This window comes from Callionymus lyra, chromosome 8 (assembly GCF_982586985.1).
Source record: "Callionymus lyra chromosome 8, fCalLyr1.hap1.1, whole genome shotgun sequence".
NCBI lineage: Eukaryota > Metazoa > Chordata > Actinopteri > Syngnathiformes > Callionymidae > Callionymus > Callionymus lyra.
Window position 1 is genome coordinate 21,441,184 of NC_141825.1, and position 19,827 is coordinate 21,461,010.

Here is a 19,827-nt window from a genome sequence, read left to right on the forward strand (position 1 = left end):
TGGAGAAGCAGGAGGTGGGGAAAAGAAAGCTGGAGACTTCTACACCTCCGGTCACTTGATGCGTTAATCTAGTTCAGCAACAAAGCTGCATTGTGAGCTCCAGGTCGTGCTAATCTGACCAATCACACCCTTGTACTCGGCGGGGCTAAGAGGGTCGGGGGTCGCAGTGACGCTGAATTCAATTGTTTTAAAATATAAATATAATACACATTTGCCCTAATTCCTGCAAATAAATGGTCAGAAGTTTGCATGCTGCGCCCCCTGACGGTAGAAATGTGAAGCTCTGAACTACTACAGAGAAGGTGTTAGTTATTAACCCTTGAAGCAGTGGGGTGAAGTTGGAACAGAGGTCAGCTTGCTAAAACCTCACCAAACAAATCTTTAAAAGCCAGAATTGAGCCGTGCGAGCGATGAGTGCTGCTGCTTTTTAACTGGGTGAGTGGTTCCATCTACTTCCACAGTTCAGCTGAAGGTTTATTTGAACTAGTTATCTCTACGGCATTCCTGTACGCTCAGAAAAGATGAAGAAATGCCTTCAACGCCTGACCGAGTTCAGAACTTTGAACCGATTGCTACTTTATTTTCAGACTCTGCCTGAGTTAATATGGACGCTTTTGAAGGAATTCACTCCGTCAACATTTCTCACTCTCCACCACGAGTGACCTTGTCCGCTCCATCGTATGAGATCCTCAGAACAGGCCGACCGGGAATAGAGGTGTACGCTTCTGCTGCTTTCTTTGGACCAGCAGGAGTTGTTGGATCAGCGAGATGTGCTTCCGACGTGGAGGAGGGAGGCTGCAGAGTAGGACGGTGAGGATAGAAAATCAACATTGTTTTTTTTATATCGTATTGCAAAATCCCATTTGCCATTATGTTCCATATGTATATTAGTGTTCAATTTTACCCTAAAACACTAGTTTGAATATTTATCGACATCCGTACGACCACATACAATAACATGGCAGGTCCCTTTTGGCCCCCGGGCCTTAAGGTTGATGAATGTGATCAAGATGGTGAAATAAAAATCTTATTTTAATTTCTCACAATAAAGCTAAACTATAGAAGTATATCAGTGTCATCAGAATGTTAAAGCATTTTTTTTTAATTAAATGTTTTTATTTTAAAGCACTGACTTGTTATTTTAATTATTTTAAATAATTGAATTAAATAATGTGTATATTTAAAGTTTGCATTTGTTTTTATTTAATAATTTAAATGAACATTTTTTTTATGTTATGTTTAATGTTTTTATGAAATAATTGATTTCAAAGATTTGAATATTGAAAGGGTAGATTTATTTTTCAGTTATTGAATTTAAAATAATCGCATATTGGGTTTTTTTTGGTAATAAATGTAAGAATATAAAACAAAAAACTGTTTACATTTATGTAATTGAATTAATTAAATAAACCAACTCTTTTTTGACAGTTTAAATGTGCAGGAAATTCCAAATACATAAAACATGGAAAAATAATTAAAAAAAACTTTTAATTAATATTTAATAATTGATTGAGACATTTCTCAAGCATGAGTTTTAGATAAGTGAAAATGATAAAGAAAAGAAAAGTAAATAAGTTGGCACTTTATACTTAGTAAGAAGTATAAATAAAACTACTCAACATAAATACTCAATATCATGAGGACACATGGTGGTGAGTAGAAGCAAGAAAGTTGAGGGTTTGCTTCCGACTTGAGGCGTCCTGAGGCCTTTCTGTGTGGAGTGTGTTTGCGTGGGTTTACTCTGGGTACTCACGTTTTCCCCCACAGACCAATAACACTGAAAGGGACTCGTTGTATAAACAAAGTGGTGCGTGATTACAGCTGTTTCGAGGAGGAGTGAAGCCTGTAACCAGGTAACAGTCAATTAAGACTTAATATTGTAAACATAAAGTACCTCGTAACCTCTTGTTCGCTGAGATTTCAGACGGGGGAGAACTTTATAAAGTAATAAGTTCAAAACATGGTCACGTCGACTAACTGCATCCTGGAGAGGAAGACTTCAACATTTGAAACATATGTGTACGACAGGAAAGTTGTTTTTTTTACTTTGGTTGCCCTTTAATGCTATGAATTGGAAAGTATTAACAAAACTATACAGACTTTCAAAACACAAGAACACAAAGATACACGTTGGAAGCAAAGGGCCCAATAATTACAGGTAAAGGGCCATATGTTCCCCCGGGCCACGCTTGGTCCGATTCAAACAGTTTTAAAAAAAAAGGTTTTAAAGGGTTTAAAACCTTTTTAAAATACAAAAATATTTTTGTTTTAAGCATTTTCTGGTGAACATGTTTTTTTTTAAATTCAAATTTGCTTTGATTAAATTCTTTTTAAAGTAATAAGTTCAAAACACGGTCACGTCGACTTACTGCATCCTGGAGAGGAAGACTTCAACATTTGAAACATATGTGTACCACAGGAAAGTTGTTTTTTTTACTTTGGTTGCCCTTTAATGCTATGAACTGGAAATTATTAACAAAACTATACAGACTTTCAAAACACAAGAACACAAAGATACACGTTGGAAGCAAAGGGCCCAATAATTACAGGTAAAGGGCCATACGTTTGGTCTGATTCAAAGAGTTAAAAAAATGTTTTTAAGGGTTCAAAACCTTTTTAAAATACAAATATATTTTGTTTTAAGCATTTTCTGGTGAACATGTTTTTTAATTTTTTAATTGAAGCAAATTTGCTTTGATTAAATTATTTTTTTGTTGTTGATTAAAGGCGTATTTTTGTTTTAAATGTAAGCTATTTATTTTTCATTCAACTTTTTTTCTGTCAAATAAAAACGCAATAACTCCAGCAGCTGTCGCTCAGTGTAGGGCGTGGACTCGTGGATGCTCGTCATGTGACCAGACAGAAACTGCAAAAACAGCAACAATCTCAGTCGCTCACTCGGCAGCAGGAGTTCTCTTATAAAAGTCGACTCTCGCCACATATATATGTATTTTATAAATACATGTTTATTTGTTGTAAATGTTGCTTTGGATCCTCGTGGTTCGGTGGTTGGTGACGTCAGCGTCCGCATTCCTTCGATGATTTAAAACATTAGTCTGGTGCAGCTAACTTTAGCTTTATCGCATTATTCTTGGTTAATAAGTGCTGGAAGTTAAAAAGATAATAAAGTCTGGCTCGTATTTCCCTCTTGGAGGTTCTATCTTCGGTTGCAAGGTGAGTAAACACGAATAACCAGAGGAAAACATGTTTGTATGGTCAAGCTAGTCTTTTCTCAGCTAGTTAGCTAAAGAACTTTAACTAAACATTTTATTTTGAGGAACAATATTGTCCTGGTTTGAAATGTAAACGTGGTCTTCAGTTCCTCTGGGATCTGTCATGACTTTCCATTTTAACAACCTCTCATTTTACTGCTTCTACTGTGGAATCACTTCATAGTTTGAATGTATTTTCTTTTTGAAGGATTTTTTTAATGACTAATGGAAAATATGTTCTTAAGTCAAATAAAATAGTATTTTAAGAACATTATACAATGTGTTTTTGAGCATATTGTGAGTCCAAAAATATGAATCAATCATTTAAAATTAGAATACATTTTAAATATATTTCACAGTTAAATGCAGCTCCCAATTGCCGCACAGAAATAAAAAATAATGTATATTATTTCTGTTCTGTCGATGATTACTTTCTTAATGTGTTTTGTTCAAAAAGAATAATGAACATTAGACTGTGACTCTTGACACTTCGAGACGATCGTTTCTGTCAAGTTTCCTTTAATAATACACCTTAAAACTACTGAAAATGTTTGAAACACAAACTCTGTATAATTTATTTTCACTGTTTTTATCTGATAAAAAAGGTTTGGAACCCCTGAATAAAAGTGATAGTTTTGTACCAAGAATTGTATTTTCTTATTTTCTACTCGCACTTGAGTCGATTAAAAATTGGGATTATTTTCAGTAATAATAAAATCCACTTATTTCGTTAAATGATCAACTTTGATAGGTAAATAAAGTGCAGATGTAAGGCTTATAAAACGTATTTTCTTATCTACAAATGCACTTGTTAAAGTTAAAATGCAGTACAAAGGGCGAATTATACGCTTTTTCTTGAATCTTCACAGGAAAATATGAAAATCTATAAAAAATAAATAGCAGAAATACTTGGCTACTGCTTCTTTAGAATCTTTTTTAGGAGGCAAAAACATGTAATTATTTATTATTGATTAAGTATGGGCTGATTTATTAATAATCTTTTTTTTTTACGAAGAGAAAATGACTTTCTGATTTTGCATCACTTGTTCTTGTTCCATTTTTGTTGAATCTGTAAAAAATAAATAGTTTTAATTTTGAAAAATGACCCCAAACTTGTGCTGCACAATGACCACCATCTGCTTTAGTCTGATCCAACCTCTTGTTCAGCGTGTGATGGTACTGTCGATGCTGACGATATCTTTTGATCACGTGAAGGTTGGTCGACCTGGATTCAGACCTGGAGTCCAGTCTGGAGGGCGAAGACCCCGCCACGCCCATCCCGGGGCAGGAAAATGGCAAACTCTGTCGACAGAGTCGCCTCCGCAGATCCTCGCTGGAAGTCCGAGAAAAAGAAATTCGAGAAAAAGGCTCCGAGATCCTCAGAGAGCAGCTGGATGCTGCACAGCGGGTATCGTCAACAGTGTGGCTCAGTTTAACAAACGTGGTGTTGTTAATCCTCTTTTATGTGTTTTTTTTAAAGGAACTTAAACTTAAAGACAAAGAGTGCGAGCGTCTGTCGCAGGTCAGGAATCAGCTGGAGCAGGAACTGGAGGAGCTGACCGCCAGTCTTTTTGAGGTCACTCACTTTGTTCTGTGTTTTTTGGCTTTAAATTGAATTTTAAGTTTGTACTTTAACTGAATATAAGACTCAAACTGAGTTTTCTTCTTAAGTTGACCCTTGTCTGTTACTCAAGTAAATTCAATTTCAGCTTCTCTTTTTCCAGACTTTAAGCTGTTCGACTGTGATGCAACTCTCTTCTCTCTCCCCCTGATGCAACCCTTGCTCTTCTAACTTCTGCTAACTAACTTAGCTAGCTTCTAACTAATTACACTGTTGTGTCTCTACATGAGCCATGAGCTATCTGTTTAAAGCTGCCCATTGTAATGATATTTTTGAGTTTCTGCTGAGCAAGTTTTCCGTCTGGTTTCTTCAGGTACTCAATGTCTGCTGCTTTCATCATCATCTGACTCAACCGTTGTTGTTCTATGATAGTTATAAATAATGGTTAATTAAATGTGAATATATTGTAATTTAAAATGACGTTTAAAATGTTTTATTAAAAGCCTGATCTGTAGGATTTAGATTAGTGTTTCTGGCTCCCCTCATGTCGAAGTAGTGTAACTGCAATGTCTTAAATTCTCTGTTTTGCTGTTGCCAAATTATAGAGTGTAGAGCTTTGGCTGCGAACTCAATTACACAAGGACCAAACAACATGTATATTTACCCAATTATAAAGAAAGAATGTGATATTGTCTTTTTATTCTTAGAGGCTCAATCTATCTTGGTTTTCCTTGTGTTTGTCCTCCTTAAAATAGAAACTCTTCTTAGAAGTCTCTGTACGATTGTTGAAATCCATCACCTTGTTCCTTATCTTCACCGTCGTATGTGAGGTCATTATGTCGACATGAACATTCATCTACTTTTATCTGGAGACCACATAAAATAACTTGACGGGCCACATTTGTCCCTCTGGCCTTGAGTGAAGAGGGGTGTGGAAGAATAGTGGTATTTGTGAGGCATTTGTTACAGAAAGAAAAATACTTTTACGTTGATTATTTCTGTCTGGAAGGGCTTTTATTTTGAAAGGATGCCAGATTTTCTCTTAAGTAACATGAGCCTGTGACTCTTGACTGGTCATTACGCTAGTTCAGGTCATCTTTACTCAAAAAATAAACCTGTACACTTGTGAAAATGAGTAAAACACAAACTCTTTAGAAATAAAAATGTCTGTTTCATTTTCTAAATCAAAATCTTGTTCAGATATTGGCCCAAAGTTTCTAAAAGTTACTGAAGTTTAAACATGAAACAGATTTTAAACTGGTCCGTGATACAAAATAGTTTGGACAAGAAAGGTGTACTATTTGAAAATTAAAACAATAATTTGTGGGGAATTCAAAATAATTCACAATAATGTCAAAATGTTACGTGTTGTTGCTTTAATTAATAAAAGGTAATAACATGCAAAACTCTCAAATCTCCTTGTCCTCTTCTCAGGAAGCTCACAAGATGGTTAATGAAGCCAACGTCAAGCAGGCAGCAGCAGAGAAGCAGCTAAGGGAGGCTCAGGGGAAGGTTTGTGATGGATTTCTCTCTCATCGACACTTGATGATACTGATACTCAACTACTTTGTTCAAATCTCCCTCAGATCGACGTCCTGCAGGCTGAAGTGACGGCCCTCAAAACCCTGGTGCTGACCTCCACGCCCTCCTCTCCGAACCGGCAGCTGCACCCGCAGCTTCTGGCTCCAGGCACCAAAGGCTCGCACAAGAAGCACGTCCGTAACAACAGCGGCGGCTTCGCACCGTCGCCTGGAAGGCAAGAGCCCGCCTCGGGGTCGGCTCCCAAAGAAGACCGAGAGGTGATCTCTTTCTTTCTGACGCCCCGCTCCTCCTCTTTTCTTTCTCTCCTTCCTCCTGATCCTGTTTGTTCTCTTTCAGATCTTTTAACATCTCCCTCACTCTCCCCTCTGGTGTCTGTCGTCTCTCAGCCTGCTGTTCCTGCTCTTCTGTCTCTCATTCTCTGCTTGATTCCGGGCCAGTCTCTCAGGATCAGTGATGACCCTGGTTGGCTCGAGCCGGGCGAGGTCACTGACCACAGACAGGTAACTGCTCTCTGCCCGGCATCTCTAATAAAGACTTATCTTTTGTTTTCTTTCTCATTTCTGCTTTGCAAACGCCTTTTATTTGGAGTCAAACTTCATTCTCATAAACCGTATTTATTTGTCTTGTATAACCAAGCCTTTAAGTTAACAGTTAACTGTTGAAACATGATCTTTTTTTAAATTTAATTGAAGACAAAACCATTTAAATTAAGATTTAATCGACAAGATTTTGTCAGCATTACGATGGCATCTTAACTTAATCATTTATTCTAAATCTGTGGGATCAATAAAGTTTTATCTTTCTATCTAACTATCAATAATATATCACTTTTTCAGACTTTATTTATGTCCATCGATGCAATTAACTTGAGCGAAACAAAGGCAAAAATATCACATTTATTTAAAGTAGTCTAAAGGTTGTAGATTGTTGAATTTAATATTTGAAATGTTGAAACTATTCTATATATTAATTCATCTGTTTTTTAAGCAATGCATAAAAAAAAGAATTAATGCAATAATTTGTATTTTGAAAGGTTGAATTTGTTTGTATTGATTAATTGAATGAAATAATAAGTACATTGAATTTAACATTGTTAAATTTGTATCCCTTTAAAGTCAATATAAAAATGTGGGTACAATAGAACCACCGGACGATAACTAAAGAGTACCGAGCTACTAGATCAATCTTTCACCCAATCGTGCAGACGATCACATGACGACATGGAATCACATGATCAATTAGCTCATTGTTCTTTTGTTTTTTTTGGAATGGTCTGGTGGAACTATTATACCAACATTTCATATTGAATTTTAATGAGTACGAATTAAAAGAAATATGAAATTACTTGGAGTTAGAATCAAATGCAATTAGTGGAAAAAATGCATTAATTTTCAAAATATTTGAATAATTAAATTAAATGATGGAAATATATATGTCTTTACATTACAAATCTATGAATTATTAATAAAAAAACAAAAACATTTGAATTGTTACAATTTGTTTTCTACAATTAGTAGATTTTTTTTTTATGTTTAAATTATCCAAAAATAAAAAGTTTTTTTATGCTATTTGGGTTTTTATAATTTCATCGATATTGTTCTGTAAACATTTGCTGTAAGTTGCACCAGACATGAAGGAAAACACATTTTAACAAACTCTGCAGATGGACTCGGTACTATACGCCGAGTTCCTAACGTGGAAGGAGCGTCCGGGTCCGGATCGCTCCTCCGCCTTCATAAGTCGGATCTACAGAGAAGATATCGGACCCTGCCTGACCTTCACTCGCTCCGAGGTCAGAATCTCAACGTCCAACATGAAACCAGTGAGAGATGTCGTGCTAGAAATCCATCTTCTGTCCTCAGCTGTCCCACCTGGTGCAGAGCGCCGTGGAGAACAACTCCCTGACCATCGAGCCGGTGGCCTTGTCCGCCCTGCCCATGGTGAAGGCCTCGGCTGTGGAGTGTGGAGGTCCCAAGTGAGTCCTCCTCTAGACACGATCGTTTCTGCTTCACGACGAGTTGATTCACTTCCATCGGGGTTTTCTCGCTGCTGATTGGCTCTCGCCGTCGAACCAGTGATCTAAAGGGTCGCATTCTCACTGCTGGTCTTGTTTTTCCAGTGGCTGTAGGGCAGCGGTGGAGACGTAAGTTCTGATGGGTGTCTTCACTAATACTCGTGAATGTTGCATGAACTGTGCAGATGTGTTGTCCAGCCACTAACTGCAGCTGCACGTCCTCGACTGCTCGGTTCTCATGCGACCCAGTCCATGTTTGAAACGTTTTGTTGTTTTTCTTTCATCTCCTTCTATCATCAACTCGTCAGATCTTCACTGCTCGATGTGCACGAGTTGTCGAACCAGTTCTCATTTATACTACAGTAATTCATTAAATTAACCAATCTTTTGATCATTTACAAGATAATTTCTTATCAAAATCTGTGATGTAATGAGAAAATCCAATATTTATATATTTATATTCACAAATATAGTGTTTGATACAAGTGAATAAAGCACAAAATCCAGATATCCACAGATAAATACTAAATACTGTTTTAGTTGATACAATAAATACATCAATTTGTAAAGAAAAAAACATTAAAAAAGGATTTTACTTCATCTTTTAAAATGTAGAATATAATGTGCAGTGTTAACAATGTATGAGCAATTATTATAATCTTTGCTATTTTTCACATCTGAAGCTATTATTTTGAACATAAGGGTTTTTACTTCCATATCTTGATGAGCCATATTACGTCGTCTGCTGATGATGTCACTGTTCACTCATGTAGAGCAGAATATTCTTAAAAAAATGTGATAATTTCATTTAGATTTTTAAGTAAGTAAGTCATTTGTATATATATTTTAAATTTAAATAAATTAGTTTAAATGAAAATTGGAGATTGGGTTAAAACGTTTTAATCCTTGCATTATGTCAGGGTCAAGGTGACCCAAAGGACCGAAAACAAATGTGTTTGATGTATCCCAACATGTTGGGATATATATACAAGTCATTTGTATATATGTTTTATATAGCGCTTTTCCAGACCAGGGTCACAAAGCGCTTAAACAATCAAAACAATATTCAATAAAGTATATACTTTAAAGGTCAAGATAAAACTGAGAAAAACACAGGAGTTCCTGAAAATCAAGGAAAAGCCTGAACGAATAAAAACATCTTAAGATGTTTCTTGATTTAATGTATGCCTTCAATTCTAAAATGGTATTGCAAGCCGCTGTCAAATATATTTTTCTTATTATTGACGAGTGCAAAGAAATCCTTCTGCATCCTTTCTTTCTTTTCCTGGCCGTCATTCTGCGTGTGTTGGTCCATTTCTTTCATGAAATCGACCCTCGACAGTTCTTATTTTTCAAAACACTGAAACAAATGTACTCCTAAATCACTCGGGACAATATGATCCTCAAACAACTGACATTAAAAGGCAGTTACTCATGATATTATTTCAAACAAGTATTCATATTTGAGTACCTTTTTTCTTTTTTTCCTTAATATTCTAAATAACACCTCATTGTTCTCGATGGATGTTCGAGTTTCTTTGTGCAACTTTTCAGATATAACATGTATATATCAACTTTTTTTTTTTTCTAGGTTATGGTTCATGGCAAAGACTTTGCGGTCTGTCTGAAATTTGATTCAGTAACAAAAGAATTGAACCATTAATAGTTCAGTATTTACAGGTTTAATTCACTTTATTCTCCTGCCTCGTTAACCTTTTTATCCCCACAACATTACTCTTGTCAAGTTAGTTTTTTGTATTGTAAATGATCCCAAAATGTTTATTGTTGATACTATTTTTGTTCCTATATAAAAAAAAAAAATTCAGTGGGATCATTAACCCCTGTGTTATCTCGAGGTCTTTCGGGGTCACCTTGACCCTGAAATAACACAAGGGATACAACAAACTCATTTGTTTTCGGTCCTTTGGGTCACCTTGACCCTGACATAATGCAAGTATTAAAAGTTTTTAACCCTATCTCCAATTTTAATTAAACTAACTTATTTAAATTCATAAATTGATGGGTAAAACAATTCTTTACATCTGTGTTTAGTTTAAATATATTTTCTTTAATGACCCTAAGTGACAACACTGCAGTTTATTTACACATGGTTGAAGTTCTTTACTTATATTCTCCTACTTTCAAGGAATTATTTCTGTACAAATGGAATGCAGCTGAACACTATGTTTTTAAGAAAAGTGTTTTTTCACTTCAGATTTTTTTCTTTCTTTTAGAAAATGTGCGTTAAGCGGGATGTCTCGACTCTGCCGACATCGTATCAAGCTGGGAGACAAGGGGAACTACTACTACATCTCCCCCTCCAGTCGAGCACGAGTACCTGCCACACACACACACACACACACACACACACACACACACTCTTATCTTTGTTCAACCGTCTGATCACTTGTCTCACGCGTCCAGATCACCGCGGCCTGTAACTTCTTCACGTACATGCGCTACATCCAGCAGGGGCTGGTGAGACACGACGGTGAGCCTCGATGATCCACGATAACGGCCGACTGGAACTCAAACGTTCCGCTCTCTTGCAGCTGAGCAGATGTTCTGGGAGGTGATGCGTCTGCGCCGGGAGATGACCGTGGCCAAGCTAGGGTTCTACCTCACCGACCAGGGATAGATGGCGCTCCGGTCCAGGTTCAACTGTGGTAACGACTCCATGTATCTAAGGTTGAAGACGCCACTAAAGTAACGCAGTAAAAATGAAACCAAACGTGTCAAACAAGCCAAAATTACACTTGATGCTTGAACCAAATATGAACTATGAAAGACTTTTGCTACATTTCAGATGATCTGGTCTGATCTTTAGTAATGTTTAAGGTACATCACAACACACGGTTTGTGTCATAAGCTTTCACGATCGTTCCTTCAGGAGCTTCGATCAAGATGACATGAATGTTGGCAGTGGAAGAAAATCGGTGTCATCAGAACATTGAGTTGAATTTAACATTTCAAATGTTTCAACTTTTAGGCATTGAATTATTATTATTATTTTGAACAATTGAATTCAATAACGTTCATTTTGAAAGGTTGAATTTAATTTTTTTTTGATAATGTGTATATATATATATATTAAAAAAAAAACATTCATTCATTTTTTTAACACATAGTTGTATATTTTTCCAATAATTTAAAATGACAATTTCTTAATTCATAGCCTTTTATAGTCAATATAAAAAGTATAAGGTAAAGTGTATAATAACACCACCATACAATATTGAACTTAAAGAAGAAAATGTATGAATATTAAGTAGATTTCATTTTTTATTATAGGAATTAGAATATAATCTATGTGTTAGAAAAATATCAGGTTCATTTTGTTAAGTTCAAATTAAAAGCCTTTCAACCTTTTTTTTTTAAATTTAATTATTAAATAAAACATTTTATATAGAAATGGTTCAATTAAATTATTAAAAAATAAATATTAAGTGCTTAAGTGATTTAATAAGTTCAACAATGTTAAAGTGAATATTCTGATGGCACTGATTTAGTTCCATGGTTTAACCTTTTGCTTCAGAAGTGTACGCTACAGAACTCTGTAAACTCCTCCCTGTAAAGTTGTATATTAACAATGAAATGTATTTTGAAGGTGATCATGAAGAATAATGTCAACAAGTGCAATATACGCTTCATAGCCAGAATCTCAAATCCTCGCTTCATTCTCAACGCTCCAATAAAAAGTCCAGGCCTGCAAACGTCACCTTTGTCCTGCGTCCTGATTTACAGCAGCAGATAAACAGGTTAGTGATGACTCACTGAGATTACATTCAGTGGCGGAACAACAAGGTTAGTGACACAAAGACCCATTTCTTGAACACTCCTGACACACACCCACACGGAGGAAGGAGCGAGCGTCCTGCTCAGAGAGGCTTTGCGCTCGGAAATCTGTTTGTGGAGCATTCCTGAAAGCTTTTTGGTTTTTCCCGGTGTTAGGGTAACGTTGTGAGCTTGTTGTTGCGTTTATGGCCACGTAAGAAAAAAGCTTCATGACTTGTGTTAGCTGGAAGTTTAGTGAGTGAGCTGTGAGTCACAGTACAGGTTGCATATTAAATACAATGTCTTTATCGACTTCTAAATCTTAATTTTACTCACAGAAAACTTCCATTGGTTTTTAAGGTGCAACAGAAAATATGTTTTGGCTTTTGTATCAAGATTTTTCCATTTGTTTTTGATAAATATATATTTTTAAAATGCTGATATGATTTAAATAACTACTTAATTGAAGTATCTCTAGAGTCAAGTTATTTAGGATCAACAAGTAAATATTTGGGATAATTTAGACAAAAATAATAAAATAAAAATAAAAATAAAATAATACATTTTGTTGGGACTCTTGACATGGAGGATTAAAAAAGGTTTACGAGCAAAGAAAAATAATGTAATTAAACATGTGGAAAATGAAGTAATAGTTAAATTATTTCAAACTGCAGAAAAAAATGTAAATAAAGAATGAAAAATAAAATTGATTTACTCATTTACCCTTGAAATAAGCTGTTTCTATGGCGATGTCTTAAAATAATATTTTATTGTAAGTGTAGTCAAGATGAATGAAAAAAGAAACCATAGGACAGTAGAATGGAGGGACAAAATAAAGAGTGCGTTGCTTGAAAATATTTACGCCACCTGTAAAAGCTGAAGTTGAGCTTTTAAATAACATCACGACATTACTGAGTGTATAGTTTTTATTACAAAATAGTGGATTTCGTCTGAACTCTTAAGTTTTCCTCTGGCAACAGTCCCTCTGCACCAGCTCTCCTTTTTTGGGGAAATGCCTGCAACAAATGCATCGTAGGAGTGTGAGATCACCAGAGAAAAGAGACGTGAGACGACGTTTTGTACCTTCGATAGCACAGCATGAGCATCAGCAGTGCAGCGGCTCCACCGATCACACAGATCACAGCGACGATCAAAGACACGGGCGATGAGGACGACTCTGGATCGGAACAAAGAGGATTGATTCTGGATTGAAAGTCTGATGGAATGTGAATAAAAACCAACCAGTGCATGTGAAGGAACCTGGCAGGTTGATACACTCCTGGTCTTGCGGACACGGAGGAACCTGGTCTTCACATTCATTCACATCTGAAAAGAAAAGTCACTTCAGCAAATAACCAAACACCAGGTGACCAACACCCCTGGTGTCTGATTCTTCTTGAGGTATCTGCCTGTTAAAAAGAAGTTTTTTAACTTTAAGCTGGGACTTGTTTTTCTTTGCTCTTATACAGTGTTGTTTGAACTGAGGATTATTGAGATAAATCTGATATGATTCAACCTTTAAACCGTGTTGGTGGTCTAGAAGCACAATGGTCATTGACCTCCACCAGCTGTTATGATGATCAGTTTCTCATATTTTCTAAAACGTACAGAAACACGAATGTGCTGACCACATGGGCTTTGTTCTGCTGACTGTTTATTCTTTGGTAAAGCTTGGCTTGTGCAACCGTGACACATATGAGGATGTGGTTTGAAGAGATGACTGATTCCTTAAAACTTCACAGAACTGGTTTCACATTTTGGATTTTCCCTCTCCCATACCCCAGAGACTGTACCTTGGCACGTTGGAGGGGCAGTCCACTGCCTACTGGAGACGTCACAGCTGACGCTGGATGAACCCTGCAGCTTGAATCCAGACTGACACTGATAGATGATCTTGGAGTTGCACAGTAGAAAATATCCAGAAGGAATCATGGGGATTGGACCACAGTATGGATCTGCGGTTGTAGAGTACAAGTGATGAAAAAGTTCACCGCTCTCATCGGAGCACCTGACTTTCTTCCCCACCTGAGTCTGGTTCTTTCCATGCTGCGAGTTCAAGATGCGGGATGAGATGGCTGGAGCAGGACAACATGGCTTCTGGGTTCTCTGTGCGTGAAAAAGGGTCGACAGGAACACGTGCAATATGGCTGTTGTCACAAATGATGCGGGACAAAGATACTGAGCGGAGACTTTCTCTCTGAGCCCAGGTGAAGACGCCCTCCTTCTCCCACCAGAACCTGCCAATGCAAAGATCCCAATGTTTGTTTGGACTGGAGCAGGAACCATGTGAACCGTCTACCTGTCGCCGTCTCTCAAGGCTCGGAACTGTCTGGCCAGCAGACACGCGAGCAGAGGCCCGACCCGGCCTCCTGGTAGAGCCGCCTCGGAGATGGCGCCGACCCACACATCAATGTTGTGAGGTGTCCCGTAAAGCTTCTGGAATTTCTGGGCAAGGGTTTGGTTCCCGAGGATGTTAGCCAGCTGGGATGTCGTGTTGGGGGCAGACAGACCGCAAAGTCTTCGCCATGAACCATAACCTAGAAGGGAGATGATGATGTGCAGCACGTGTGAGGAAACATTTACAACGTACCTGGTAAACCGTGGTCACGCCCCCGCTGAAGGTTCAGAGCCCCGAGGTCCAAAGGCATCCCACCCTGTGCCTGAAACAACCTCTCTGTCAGCTCCTCGACCATCATCCGACCTGGAGTCTGAAGCTTCGCTGGTGAGAGCAACAGACCACGCAGCACCGGGTCAATACCACCTGAAGACCGGGAGAGGACCAACATGTCACCTCACACTAGACAACCCAAGACTATCGTTTACCTTCTTGAACAACTCTCCAGGAGGCGAACAGAGAGTGATGCAGAGGAAGCGACGGGTGTTTGGGATCAGCGGCGTATCCTGGCCCGAGGCGGGACACCGTTGGCTGGATGGTAACGTGTGCAAAGCGAAATGCTGCAGTAGCAAAAACATTAGCGATGCTGGGATCCACAGAGTCGTCGTAGCCTCTGTACGGAGGCATCAGACTAGTGAGGGCACTCTGTCCGAGGACGTGGGGCAGGTAGTGATCCCAGGTGAGGATCTAGAGAGAGCCATGAATCAGGTAAGATTTGAGGTGTCGCACAGAGGAACGAGCTTAACCCCACCTGGTGAACGGCTCCTAAGATCTTTCGAGCTTCCTGATAGAGGGTGTCCGGACTCCAGTGAGGGTTCAGATGCTGCAGGTCTTTGACCAGCCTGTTGTGCTCTCTCAGGAATAGTGTGTGCAGAGCAATCATCCCTAGGTGCTCGTTCGCTCTTGAATCTCCTGTCAACAATGACTCTGAGCCACAGCGCACATTCAAGGATCCAACTACAAAATTGCCATTTTGTGAAAGGACTATTTAATCTTTTAAATATAAAAAATGATTTATGCCTGTAAACCTTGAACAATGGTCAGCAGGGAACAGCAAACTCTCTCTTTACTCACCAGCCTTGAAACATGATGTGCTGTTGTCCTGAAGTGATGATCTGTGGGTGGAGTTTCGAGGTCCGCATGGGTCAAAGTGGGTCTGCTGTCGAGGCATGTAGGGCATGTAAGCCAGTCCATGATCCGTGTGCTGCAAGTTGAGAACCATCGAGCCCTCCGGTGACGAGTGGTTCCGGAGCTCGGAGGCCTGACCGACGGAGCTGCCGTACACCATGCTGGCGTCCACGAACGAAGTGATGGCGTTGAGCTGTTCCCGGTGGTGACGTGGCAGGAGACCGTCCACGCAGCCGGGGGCCGAGCGGAAGAACGGCATGCAACTCTGGAGGTCCCTGCGAGGGTCTGAATGTGGGATCTGCATTTGTATAATTACGCGTTACTAACAACTTCATATTTCGTCGAGAGAGCTGGTCGTGTGATCACACCTGGATCGGGAAGCAAGGTGTGTCCCGGCTGCAGGTACGAGTGCAATCCGCTCCGGTCCTGAAGGCGGACGTGCTTGGGCTTTGAGGGGTCAACACCAAGTCGTGGTCGATCCACTGGCCCCACTCCACCAGCAGGTGCGACAAGGAGGAGTCCAGAGCGATGTGATCGTTGTGGGTGAACAGCACCTCTTGAGACACCAGTCGCACCTGCGGGTCACGAAGCCGGTGAACCTGCCGTCAACCGTGATGATGTCACGACCGTTCTTACCGGAGGAAGGCTGAAGTTGTGGTAGGTGTAAGTGGGGTCCCAGCCTTTTGGCATCCCCCAGACATCCTCATACTCTGGAGGCAACCAGCGTGAATATGGTACGTTTGCGGCGCCCCATCGTGGATGTTTTCTGTGGAGGTGACATTGCAGGCCGTGAGCGAAGATTCCTGACTTCACCCTTAACTGGGACTATTAGGAATATTAGGAAGGCTGCCTGACAAACAATCAAGGGTGAGGGCGAGGAATGAAAACTGAAAGATCTGATCTCATTTAAAGATAAAAATGTATTTACAAGTGCATGTGTACAATTCTGAGTTTGTGGGCAGGAGTGGAGTGAGAGTATCTGGATGTTCTGTTCTATGTTAGTCTTTGTATCCTTTGTCTTTGTTGTTTTCTCCTATGTTTTTTGTCTTTATCTTTAGACTTAGATTGTGTTATCTTGTTCTTCCTCTTTATGTTCTTCTTATTTTATTTTTTATGTATTATTTTTTATTGTTTATGAAAAATTGCTGGCTATTGGTAAAAAACAATTTCGATCAATAAAGTTTTACCTTACCTTACCTTACGTATCTGCAGTTCGAAAGCTTAAAGATATAAATATATGTAAAAAAAAAAAGAGATATTATGGTTACATTAAATGAGAAAGTTTGTAACATTTGAAACACAATACTAGAAAAGCACCGAAACGACACATATCTCTGCCAAGCAGAGAACAGTTACAAGTATGACTCCATTATGTTGATTAATCTATGACCAGCTCCACTAGAAGAACTCACATTTCTCTGATCCTTAAAACTCTTCACTGGCTTACAGTTTCTTTCAGGATCAACTTTAAAATTCTGGTTCAGATCTATTCATCGTCAGCTCCTCCTTACATCAGTGATCTGATCCAGCCTTACACCCCAGCTCGGGCTCTGAGGTCTGTGGATCAGAATCTACTGATGGTTCCTCGCACACGGTTCAGGACCAGAGGAGAGAAATCTTTCCAGACTGTTGCTCCTAAGCTTTGGAACGATCTTCCTCTCTCTTTGCGCTTGATGGATCTACTGACTCCTTTAAGAAACATCTTAAGACGTTTTTATTTGTTCAGGCTTTTCCTTGATTTTCTGGAACTCCTGTTATGTTATCAGTTTTATCTTGACCTTTAAAGTAAAAGCGCTTTGTGACCCTGGTCTGGAAAAGCGCTATACAAATAAAAATTACTTACTATATGTTGACATACGTGATGATGTCATAGATGAAGCGTAGATCACGCTCACCTGTTGTTACAGTCGCCCGACAGGCTCCTGTAGCGCTCAGACAGACAGTCGCTGGGACAGTTGGGTCTCAGCAGCTCCGCGGAGCAGCCGGTCACCTGCAGCAGATCCTGCACGTCGCCGTCACTGAGCAGGTCTGAAGGAAAACACAGGTCCACGTGAATGATCCCGGCACACTCCGATATCTGTCGTTGACAATGAAAGTACCGTTCGGGTCGGGCTGAGCCATGGTGTGGGTATAGACCATTTCCCGGATCAGCTCCACCGTGTTGTCCAGCAGCTCGGCCGCCCTGATCTGAGTCCTGGTTCTGGATCCGGTTTGTTTGAACTGGGCCAGCAGATCACTGGGCCGCAGCCCTCCCTCGGACACGGACTTCTTCACCCTGAGAGGGTCCACGTCCATCAGTGCGACCTTGAACCCACCATGAGGGCGCAGTGATCTCACCTGTCACCAGAGCGGGCGTAAGCGGCGTCAGTCAGCCGGATGGCCTGGTGTAGAGCCTCCTGCACGAACGCAGATCCTAGATACAGCGTCCCTGGAAGCGAAGATCCAGTGAGCTCTAAAGTTCAGCATCGCTGACCTGAAATCCTACCTGAACAGTTGCTGCTCAGGGATGCGTGCAAGGAGACCAGGACCAGGGAAAGTCCCAGCAGAGACACCTGAAACCACACGTCTTCAAAACCCTGAAATTCCAAAGGATAAGACGCAGAAGATCTCACCACCGGTCCAGAGTCCATCAGTCCTGTGAGGATTGGGAAGTCACACGGAACAACTGACCATCTCGTCCTGCTGAGGCCGGCGTCACCAGGTGGGTTGTTCTGAGATGCTGCCATTTATACACCGACAGGTATGTGCAGAATCCTCTTATCTGTCGCTCTGGTGACAGAACCTCCACTTCAAACACCGGACTCGACCTCATAACCTATTACATCAACTTCGTAGACCAACCCTAGTCCAGTAGAACTATTGACAGATACTCGACATGAGGTTATAAATAAGTATTTTAGCAGTAATATGTAACATTTTGACTTGTATTTCTATATACTTAACTACTTGTGTAGTAAAAACTTTCCAGCTTAATTTAATGATATTCTTCACTGTGTGACATTTTCTGGAAAACCCACCAGTAGTGTCTCTGAGGGTCATGTGATCATAAACTTTAAAGTAGTGGGTCAGAGACGCTGTTTATGAAGTACTAACTTTTTTTTTAATGATCAGGGAGATAAAATGTTAAACTGACTTAAAAAAGAATAATTAAATAATGAATTAAATACTTAATGAATTTAATTTGCAACAAACGGATGCAGATATGTGCCAACAAAGGTTCCAGGTTATTGCACTCTTCTGACACTGGGGGGAGCCAGAAACAATATCTTTTTTCTTTCAGAGTGCAGCTTTAACGAGGAAAGATGTTTCTTTGGTGGGTTTTATGGGTTCAAATCCTGGAAAGATGTTTCTTTGGTGGGTTTTATGGGTTCAAATCCTGGGTGAGGCAGTCGATCCATTTTGACGAAAAAACAAAGTAACATTGAACGGTTGATGTTAGTTATTCTAGTTAGTGAAGAACTAACTGAGAAAACCCAAAGGACACTTTTATGATTAATGCTGTAGAAGAAGAAAGGTAAAAGAATCAAAATAAGCTTTTTTTAATGTTAATTCAACTACATTAAATACAACTGAGTTTATTTTCTTATTTAAGATTAATTTATATATCTTATCTTTCTTTAAAATGGTCTGACGAGAGAAAAAACACAACCTCAAAATAAAGCAAATACAAATATAGAATAAACAGGTACTGTAGGTGAAAATGATATTAAAAACCAATATACAATTGTTTTGGAAATTATGTTGAGATTTAAATGGAAATCTTGCTGAAATACGTTTCCTTTGAAGCTTTATTATTATTAACATCTTTACATTTTATATTTAAAAATGGTATATTTTGGCTTTAAATCACTGAGTGATGCTAATATGTTGACAAGAGCTGAATGTACTCTCAGATTAAGAGGAGCTGATCCTCATCACTCCCAGTTGTGAAGAACAAACATGAACATTAACTTTAAAGAGCGTAAAATGACAAAAGTATTTATTCTATTACTCTCAGCTGCACCTGTGAGGCGTGTTGTGCGACAGTCGCAGGAAAAACAAACTTCTGTGAAGCGAGAAGAGCAACTGGTGATGAAATGTTCAGAACATGTTTCTTTGAAGCTCCAGGTGTGAGATAACATCACACAAGTCCTCAGTAACATTTCATTAACTTCTTATTAACATTATTATCTCTGCTGAGCCACGTGTGTGTGTGTGTGTG

The 19,827-nt window shown here is 39.2% G+C and overlaps 2 protein-coding genes across 3 annotated transcripts; one reads left to right on the top strand and one right to left on the bottom strand.

Moving 5' to 3' along the window:
- Positions 1–417: 417 nt before the first annotated feature.
- On the top strand, positions 418–12,047 carry rab3il1 (RAB3A interacting protein (rabin3)-like 1). Of its 2 annotated transcripts, XM_087797489.1 has the most exons (13): positions 418–435; positions 588–810; positions 4,428–4,620; positions 4,693–4,788; positions 6,208–6,285; positions 6,360–6,572; positions 6,702–6,815; positions 7,979–8,107; positions 8,178–8,290; positions 8,435–8,458; positions 10,564–10,663; positions 10,754–10,820; positions 10,882–12,047. In XM_087797489.1, the coding sequence occupies exons 2-13, from the start codon at positions 605–607 to the stop codon at positions 10,965–10,967; spliced, it is 1,419 nt and encodes a 472-aa protein (XP_087653615.1). In that variant the 5' UTR covers positions 418–435; positions 588–604; the 3' UTR covers positions 10,968–12,047. The 2 variants fall into 2 exon arrangements, with proteins under 2 accessions (XP_087653615.1, XP_087653616.1); XM_087797490.1 differs by lacking the exons at positions 418–435; positions 6,702–6,815 and having other exon boundaries at positions 590–810.
- Positions 12,048–13,035: 988 nt separating this feature from the next.
- epx (eosinophil peroxidase) lies at positions 13,036–18,519 on the bottom strand. Its single transcript, XM_087796603.1, has 17 exons — positions 18,239–18,519; positions 18,112–18,178; positions 17,964–18,054; positions 17,726–17,901; positions 17,522–17,654; positions 16,263–16,392; positions 15,995–16,201; positions 15,573–15,924; positions 15,250–15,410; positions 14,927–15,185; positions 14,694–14,864; positions 14,403–14,640; positions 14,129–14,340; positions 13,897–14,058; positions 13,346–13,429; positions 13,187–13,280; positions 13,036–13,119 (listed from the first exon to the last, which is right to left on the bottom strand). Exons 1-17 carry the CDS (start codon positions 18,350–18,352, stop codon positions 13,062–13,064), a joined length of 2,709 nt encoding a protein of 902 aa, XP_087652729.1. The 5' UTR covers positions 18,353–18,519; the 3' UTR covers positions 13,036–13,061.
- Positions 18,520–19,827: the final 1,308 nt, after the last annotated feature.

What these genes read in the sequence shown, in the direction of transcription:
- rab3il1 (XM_087797489.1), top strand. Translation starts at nt 605, where the DNA reads ATGGACGCTTTTGAAGGAATTCACTCCGTCAACATTTCTCACTCTCCA. An exon ending in TGACCTTCACTCGCTCCGAG is followed by an intron (nt 8,108 to 8,177) that starts GTCAGAATCTCA and finishes TTCTGTCCTCAG; the next exon opens with CTGTCCCACCTGGTGCAGAG. An exon ending in CCCCCTCCAGTCGAGCACGA is followed by an intron (nt 10,664 to 10,753) that starts GTACCTGCCACA and finishes TCACGCGTCCAG; the next exon opens with ATCACCGCGGCCTGTAACTT.
- epx (XM_087796603.1), bottom strand. Translation starts at nt 18,352, where the DNA reads ATGGCAGCATCTCAGAACAACCCACCTGGTGACGCCGGCCTCAGCAGG. An exon ending in TACGCCCGCTCTGGTGACAG is followed by an intron (nt 17,902 to 17,963) that starts GTGAGATCACTG and finishes GGACCCTCTCAG; the next exon opens with GGTGAAGAAGTCCGTGTCCG. An exon ending in TGCCCCTCCAACGTGCCAAG is followed by an intron (nt 13,430 to 13,896) that starts GTACAGTCTCTG and finishes TTTTCTTTTCAG; the next exon opens with ATGTGAATGAATGTGAAGAC.